The sequence below is a fragment of the Lygodium microphyllum genome, chromosome 2 (assembly GCF_053477565.2).
Source record: "Lygodium microphyllum isolate KBCC chromosome 2, Lygodium_microphyllum_v1.1.10, whole genome shotgun sequence".
Lineage (NCBI taxonomy): Eukaryota > Viridiplantae > Streptophyta > Polypodiopsida > Schizaeales > Lygodiaceae > Lygodium > Lygodium microphyllum.
The window spans coordinates 38,509,410-38,518,343 of NC_141136.1; the positions used below are offsets into that span (position 1 = coordinate 38,509,410).

The 8,934-nt window shown below is 43.9% G+C and overlaps 1 protein-coding gene across 1 annotated transcript; it reads left to right on the plus strand.

The window, feature by feature from the left end:
• The first annotated feature begins 2,771 nt into the window (after window positions 1–2,771).
• On the plus strand, window positions 2,772–4,275 carry LOC148039634 (G-type lectin S-receptor-like serine/threonine-protein kinase At5g24080). The gene has a single exon (XM_087665281.1). The coding sequence runs from the start codon at window positions 2,994–2,996 to the stop codon at window positions 4,176–4,178; it is 1,185 nt and encodes a 394-aa protein (XP_087521407.1). The 5' UTR covers window positions 2,772–2,993; the 3' UTR covers window positions 4,179–4,275.
• The last annotated feature ends 4,659 nt before the right edge of the window (window positions 4,276–8,934 follow it).

An 8,934-nucleotide genomic window follows, 5' to 3' on the forward strand; every position in this document is an offset into this window, starting at 1 on the left:
CTCCGTTTTGAAGTCAACGTAACCATGAGATTTTTTATCTAAGTAGTAGAGTAGAAGCTAGTGTTTGGTGCTAGTTTTTGGATATAAAAATGTAAAACAGGACACTATGAAGGGGACGCTCATTATAAGTAGGTTTTCTTAATTAAGGATTAGTTTTGGGATTCCTTGAGCCTCTGATCTCTTGCATGTGTGTTGTTTCATCTCTACTTGGTCTCTACTCTATGTAATCTCTATCATCATCTATACTCTCATACAAGAATCTGCCTAATCTCTTACTACCATTAATCCTTGCTTGAGAATCTCTCTAATATCATACACATCTATCTATCCATTACTACTCTTATTTACTCCCATAGCTAGAGACATGTTATTTTATTGGCATATGCGCAGATTATCTTAACAACGTGCACTAGCAAGATATGCACAAAAGGAATGTCTCATATGTAAATTTAATTGGAGTCAACTCGTAGTTTGTAATGATGTCCAAGCTTTGCTAACTTGGACTCTTTCATTTTATATGCAAAGCCAAAGTTTATGTAAAGATATTTTGAGATAAAATGTAAAAATTGTTTCAAATTATAGCATTTGATGTAATTCTTCACATGATACCTATTCTAATTAAACAATATACAACAAGTACATAATCAAGGTTTCAAAAAAAAAAACCTAGGGATTTGTTGATTGTAGAATTATAGCTCCAAGCTTATTTTTTTCCAAATCAGTAACTCCCTAGTTTTTTGGAGGTTTTTAGTGGGGCATGTTTATAACCGCTTGTAATTGGGCATGAAGATGATAGAAAATGTATGTAAATATTCATGTTTGAAATACTGTGAAAGTGATGGTATTCATGTGGTAATGTTTATGTTTAAACTTGTGAGTGGAATGTTGTCATTTTAATGCATGCTTGGCCTGAGATCGTTTGATGCAATATTTTACATAGTATTGGACACATCCATAGGTTTTTCTTCGTAGTTCAAAAAATACATCAATACAAGCACTTGTGGACCTAATCCCTTGTAGTGATAAGGAGGGTTGCTGATACGCAGTCATGCGGTCCCAATTTTTTTTCTTCCTAATAGTATTGCTATTAGTGTCACAAATTTTACTGCAACTATCACTATTAATGTTGTTATTTTACTTTAACCATCGCCGTTTTTATCTCTATTAGCGACACTCTTTACATTGCTATTAGTGTTGCTATATAATAATACTAATAGTGATGGTTCTATGATGATGTAAATAGCAATCTTTTTAGCAAACGACGGGTGAGATTTTTCAATAGATTAACAAAGTTGCTACAAATGGCAACATAAACTATATATATTATAGTGTTAATGCATCTAGGCCATGCTTCCTATAAGTGGTTGTTATAATAGCATACTCTTTATCCACAAGAATATGCAAATCCACTTTCCTCTTACTATTGCATATGCCCCTAAGTGATTCCATTAGGAAATATGAGATAGAAGAGGAAATGATGTAGATTAAATTGTTTGGTATGATATTAATTTACAAGGATTAGATAGCAAAACAAAGCATACAAAATACTTAGATTATAATACGATATGGTTAACCACATTCAAAGATGGAGAAGATCGCTTTTGAGAGGAGAGAAAAAGTCAAATTTAATTGTCAAAATTACTCCACCCTACTAACTTTGTACTTGCACACCGTATGTGTGGAGTTTAAAAAACGTAAATTGATTTAGAGGTCGTCTAATGTAAAAAATGTATTAAAAATGAGTATTTCAATAGGAAATATGATTGGATATATTTTGAGAAAAAGAAAGCCCTTTTTGTAAATTAAAAAAAATATTTTAGGTATTAAAATAAATTAGATTTTTAAAAAAAGAAAGGCTTGAAATTTTAAAGATGCCTTAGAAATATACCCAAGTTTTGAATTCATGCATCCATGTATACACCCACACGCTCAAATCACTTGAAGAAAGAAGACGAGTAGTTCATGGTGTGAAAATAAGGAAGACCTCCTTTATTCTAGGTGGGGTCTACCATGACAAGTAGGATAAAGCCTATTTATGATATGATATTTTCAAATGTTTTTGTTCCATCAAATTGAGTATAAAAACTTCAATGCCGATGGAAATAGACCACATATTCACTTCGGAAAAGACAAATCAACTTCTATATAAAGAAACTTAAAATTTGTAAAATATAATTTCAAATATTATAATTATTTTTAGCATTCAAAACATTGTGATATAATGAAAAAAATCATTTTTATATTTGTAATACATACATACATGCATATAGATTTGTATTTATCTTTTATCTAATTAGTAACATATAAATATCTTACTTTAAATTTTTACAAATCTATTTTTAATCCTAATAAAAAATCATATTCAATATGCTTATAGTTGATACACACTTACTCACACACACACACACTCTCTCTCTCCCCCAGGCAGATTTAACCTTTGCACTACAACAATATAATTTTATTCCAGGTTTTCTTTTTAGAAAAATCATATTAGAGAGTGCGTGACCAAAATGTTGGCAAAATAAAACTAAGGGGGTGGTGTGACACTCACTACTTACTGTACGTACATCTTTGGACCTCGGTCAGGACCTGTCTGTGTCGTGACTCGAATTCACGAGCGCGTGTCGTGCGAAGTAGACATTACGCGTTCTACACTTTTGTCTATTGGAGACTTCGCACGACTTTCGGTCGAGCAGAAGACTGAAGTTTTAAAAAGCACGACTCGCTCACAGCCGCGAGTCACTAGTGTACGTACGTACATCTTTGGAGGTTAGGTATACCGAGTGAATTCACGAGCTCGGTCGTGACTCGAATCCACGAGCGCGTGTCGTGCGAAAATTTTGTCTACGACGAAAATTTTGTCTACGACGAAAATTTTCAAGACTTCGCAGGACTTTCAGTCGAGCAAGCACCACTCTCTCGCAGACGCGACGAGTCAGATACAGAATAACAATAATAAATTAAGAATAACAAGCAGGCAGGGCAAGAGCGCCATGGCTCCTGCCAGCGGAAGAAGAACAGCTGGTTTTGGGGCATCGATGATCGTGTCCTCTCTTCTCGTACAGCTGCTGCTCCTGCTATCATCATCATCATCATCCTCTGTCATTGTAATAATTGCTTCTGCTAGTGCTGCAAGTTCTGACGTCCTAACGGTCGGCTCCTCCCTCAACGTAACCTCCCCGCCCTTGATCAGCTCCTCTTCTCAATCCTTCCGGCTCTCCTTCCGCCCATTCAGCGCCCCAGCCTCCGGTAGGTACTACCTGGCCATCTCCTTCTCTGTCTCTCCCGACGGCCCGCCAGCATGGGTGGCCAATCGCAACGCCTCGGTCTCCTCCTCCGCCTACCTCAGCTTCTCTTCATCGGGAGAGCTCCTCCTCATTGATCCTCCAGCTGCCACATCCTCCGCTTCCGACTACATCATTTGGAGAACGGACACCGCCAACGTGGGGGTCACCCATGCCCAGCTCATCGACAGCGGCAACCTCATCCTCTTGGCCAAGTACACTAGTGCCGACATTTCCTCAGCCCCAGTTTGGCAGAGCTTCGAACACCCCACGGACACCCTCCTTCCCGACCAGCCATTCTCGCCCGCCACTAATCAGCTTCTCTCCCAGAGCTCCTACGCCTCCTTCGACGCCACTAGCAGCAGATTCTCACTCTCCTTCAATGCTACCGGACAGCTCCAGCTTCAGCTCAGTAATTCAGCTGCGGCCTCTCCCGCAACGTCGTCTTATTGGTCTTGGGGCCCTCCCCTGGGGGCGGCCGATGGCAATTCTTCTGGTTTCCTGCAGTACGACAGTATCGGGAATCTTTCCCTCTACAGCTTTCCTTCATCCGTCCAGAACTCCCAGATCTCCAGTGACTATGGCACCGCAGCTATACGCCGCCTTACCCTCTACATAGACGGCAATCTCCGCATGTACAGTTGGGATAAAGGGTCACTTCGATGGGTCATAGTCTGGTTTGCCATCAGGGACGAATGCACAACGATCCAAGGGCTGTGCGGACCTGACTATGCAATCTGTACATACAATCCCCAGCCTGTCTGCGTTTGCCCGCCCGGATTTCAACCAAACAACGATGCAGACCTCTCCTCAGGATGCAGCCCTATCTATAAACTAGACCCCTGTGTCGCCACCAACTATGTCGTGCTCCGCAATGCGGATCGCGATTTGTAATGGAGTGCTGTAAAGAAAACAAAATGCTAACTGTTAGAAACATGATTGTCAGTAAAAAGAATATCTCAAAAAAACAAATAAGCAAAACAAAAGAAAAACTTACAAAGTCCTCCAAATATGTCCTGTGGCCGCCACTCCCAAGATGATGTACCGATCCGGCCTCGATTCGTGTCCTCACCGCCTCCGGCTGCTGACTCCAACGTCCTGGCGAATTTGTAGCCTCCTCCCTCAGTCGACGCCAGTCGTCTGCATCTAACCACTCGGGCTTTGGAGCCCCACTCTTGATTGCCTTGCGTGCGTCGGATCGTCTATGTGACATGTATGCACGCATGCAATCCATCATCCAGCCCGTAGAGAATCTATCCACTGCGGCTGGCATCGGGAATTCCTCGTGCAAGGATACTACTATGTACTCCTTGCTCCCCTCCGGTATGTTCCTCCAATGATCCAGGACGTTGTGCCGAAAAACTTGTTGGCACAACTCCCTCATGCGAGCCATCACCCTCCTCCCCTCATCATTCATGATGATGGCTCCTGACCTGCCATCCACTAGGTATCCATAATCCCTAGGAGTGTGCCTTGTATGGGCTCTCTCTCATCTCCGTCCACGCTCCTGGGCATATCCAGGAGACCCCTGTACATCCGGTGTACCGATGGGGGTACCCTCTCCCGGAGTGCCACTCAAAGGGGTGCCACCAAAAGGCGTGACATCTGCCGACGGCTGCGCAAAAGCCGGAGTAATTGAAGTGGACGTCCCCACAGGTGTGACAAATCCTGGAGGTGACCGAGCTCCAGCTAAACGACGAGACGGAGATACCGCGTCCGTGTCTCCACAGCAGCACCCCCCTGATCCTCCTGCAGTCGCAGTCCCTCCCTCTGGCCCAAGTCGTGAGCGTCGAGATCGTCTGCTCGAAGCTGAAGCATCTGATCGCGTTGAAGTTGATCTAGCAGAGTGCCCTGACGAAGAACGAGACAGCTCCTGATCTGCCATCTCTCTGAATCTCGCGAGCTGATCTGGAGACATGCGTGCCATCATCTCCTGAAACTCCTCATCGCTCATCCCTCGACTCATTCTGAAAATGTCGATACCTGCACAGATAAAAAATGATGTTAGAATAATCAATTTAAACTATACAAAGCACATTAATATAAATCATTTTTGAAAAATCCCTCTTAAAATGCATATCTTATCTACCTTTATGGAAGATCTAAACAACGAATTGAGTAATACAATTCTCCAAGAATGAAGTATTCTATGGTCCCATGTTAATCTCCTGACACAACTCTGCATACATTGGAAGGTCGATAGACATGTCACCACAAAAGAACGAGTCTGCCTCGTTCTCAAAAAATTCTACGACTTCTGTAGTTCCATCATTGTTAGCCGATGCGGGCTCCAGGCTTGCGGTGGCCTCCACCCCTTGTAATTTCGATCCCTCTATTTGCATATTTTCTTCATCTATGCCTGGAACATCGCTTTGATCGTATACTCTCGCACCTCGAGGAGTTGAAGGTATAACATACCACCATCGAGGTTGTCGGGGATTTGGATAGAAGATTACCTGTTCACAAACACTTATAAAGCGGCTTCAAACCATTGTGACATAAACCATGTCGTATTACAATTAGCAAGCAAATGACTAGTTGTACCTGTTCACAATGGGCCGGTAACACAAAGGTGTCGCGCAAATCCATCCATTTTTTTTCGGAATCTATTTCGAGAAATCCAGATGGACCTCGTCGAACTGTTGCGCCAGCTCCTCCAAGTACCACTTTGAACCACTGCACATCGAATATTATCATGGAGAAGCTACGATAATCCACCGTAATAATACTTTGCAAGTTCCCAAAATACTCCATCTCATCCACAACCGTGTTCGGATCCGTTGCTCGTCGCCGACTCTCTTGCTCAAACCTTGCCATGACACCACAGTCCATTGTGGAGCGCATTTTGTCAATACGCTCCACCCGAAAATGCCATCCGCGTGACCACGCTGCACTATATATTTTGTATTGCACATTGAAACACTCAAATTAGATGTAGCAAGCAAATTTAGATACGACACATTCTAAACCCCTCATTACCTTTGGACTACATCCCCTCGAGAACTCCCACTCCTCCATTGAGACCTCTGTCCCTTCGCTGGATGCTGCGGTCAAGGCTCCATGCAACCATCGTGTTGACATAAACCGCGGCATCTCCTCCATGCCTTCGAGATATCGAATCGATCGGTGACGCGTACTGCGTCGGAATTCAGCTCGCGCTTCCTCTCGATCTTGCCTTGCAATCTGGTACTTGGCGAGCCACGACTCCATGGAGGCATGGTGCAACATACAAAAGCGATTCACATTCTCTTCCATTGAGGCATTCATTCTTTTTTCTACCCCATTTTCAACCACCACATCTCCAGTCAGCCTATCATCGTCCTTCAGCGTCCATAGCATTTCATTGTCTGGTTCCACCGTTGGTAGCCATTGTGAGATATGCACTAACGCCTCTGACACCAACCAACCTTCCGCCATGCTACCTTCCGGACGAGCTCATTGTTGCACAAAGCCTTTCAGGGTTTTCATGAAGCGCTCCAAGAAGAACATCCATCGCGTATGGACAGGTCCAGCAATCTCCACTTCGTCCACAAGATGCACAAGAAGGTGAACTTGTATCGTGAGCATGCTAGTGGGCAGGTATTTCTCAAAGAGACAGATCGTCTCAACTGCTCCCCGCCTTGTGGATTCAATAGAGGACGTCTTAATCTCTTTCTGTGAGATCCATTGCACCAAAGTCGACAGCTTGTAAATGGCCCCGCGAATTTCTGGAGTTAGGCATCCCGCGATCGCGATCGGTAGGACAAACTGCCACAAATGAGAAAGCATTAAGAATAATGGTAACTTTTCAAATTTCAAAATGTCCACGCTAATTAAAATCCATTCTGTTCACAAACCTGACATATCTTATGCCAATCATGGGATTTTAGCCCAGACATTTGGTCATCTTTAGAAAATGCGGACCTGAGAGAACGCATCATACCCGTCGGAGTACGGATAGACTTGATTACTTGCTTCACAATGCGCTCTTCTTTGGTAGACAAAACCCAGGGAGCGCGAGGAAGCTGCACTTCCCCTTCAGCACTCGACTGCGGCCAAAGCGCCTCCATCTTACCTACCTCCATTAAATCCATTCGTGACCCTATAGTGTCTCTCTTTCCTGTGATGTGGTCCCATAGCAAGCTGCCCACATTTTTGAAAATATGCATGGGATCCAACAAGTGGTTGACCTATAGGTGGGTCCAATATGGCAACTCGTAGAAAACTGAGAACCGTCGCATTCCATTTGGATGTGATTCCGAGTTTACCATTTTCAGCTCGTACCAGCTTGCAGTGTTCATACGTGCTGGAGGTCGTCCAAGAAAACCTTCCCTGAGTTCATGATCCTCCGGCAAGAAAGCGGCGTATCCTTGATATACCATCTTCTTCATGGTTCGTGACCTTCGGGAGTCTAACTGTGGCCCACACAATGGACATGCATGATAACCTGAGGTAACGAGACCTGCAAGGCGATCCACGACCTAGTGAATACTTGATTGAATGAAATAAAATATAGATATGACCGATGAGAACAAAGGTCTGCTCACCTGAGCACTCTCCCAATCCCGGAAAGTCATGCATCATCCACATGAGAATGGCTCGAATGTTGGCTGACTGCCGACCATCGCGCCTGCTCATATCTTGCACCGTGACCCCCTCCTCCCACAAAATCTTAAGCTCATCGACTAATGGACGAAGGTACACGTCCATATTTTTTACTTTGTAGCGGCCCGGGACGAGCAAGCTAAGGATGAGATGTCCTTTCTTCGTAGAAAGCCATGGAGGAATGTTGTAGTTGACAAGCACTATAGGCCACACACTGTAAGAAGTCGAGCGCAGACCGAATGGGTTCACACCATCCATGGCGAGACCGAGCCGAAGATTCCTTGGCTCTCGCGCAAAGCCTGGGAAGGTAGAGTCAATGTGGCTCCATGCGCGCGAATCTGCTGATATTCGTTGCACTCCATCCGTGGACCTATTCTGCACATGCCACGTTGTCAAGCTTGCCATGGCAAACATGCGAAACATGTGGTTTATGCGGGGGATGAGTGGAAAGTGTCTGAGGACTTTTTGAGGGATGGTCTGCCCTTGCAAGTCCTGTCGATACCTGTGAGCACCACACTTTGGACATGTCTCCATAGTCTCGTATTCATCTCGAAACAATATGCAGTCGTTGATACATGCATGGATGTTATTGTAGTCCATGCCAAGCTTCCGTAAAACATGTCGTGCATCATCACGAGACTCAGGCATGGTGTTTGCAGGTGGCAATATATGATATTTCAATAACCTGAAAAAATCATAAAACACCTTGAAAAATCCATCCATGTTTGCAATAATAATGATTAAAAAAAAAACAATGAAGTCTGTGTGCAAGGTACCTGAATAACTCAGTCACACTCGTATCGCTCCAACCGTATTTTGCTTGCACACTTAAGAGTGCAAGCAATGTCTTCAACCGAGATACTCGGCACCCATCATATAATGGTATGGATGCTTCCTCTCTAAGCGGGTCAGATGTCTCAACATCCATGGGAATCAATGCATCGATCATTGCCTCCATCTCAGGCTCCAAGATTGTAGGCAAGTCGGGAAGGTTGTCTGTCTCCTCTAGCATTGACGGTATAGATGGGCCTTGCGAGTGGTCGATTGGCTCCTGCAATCCATCCAT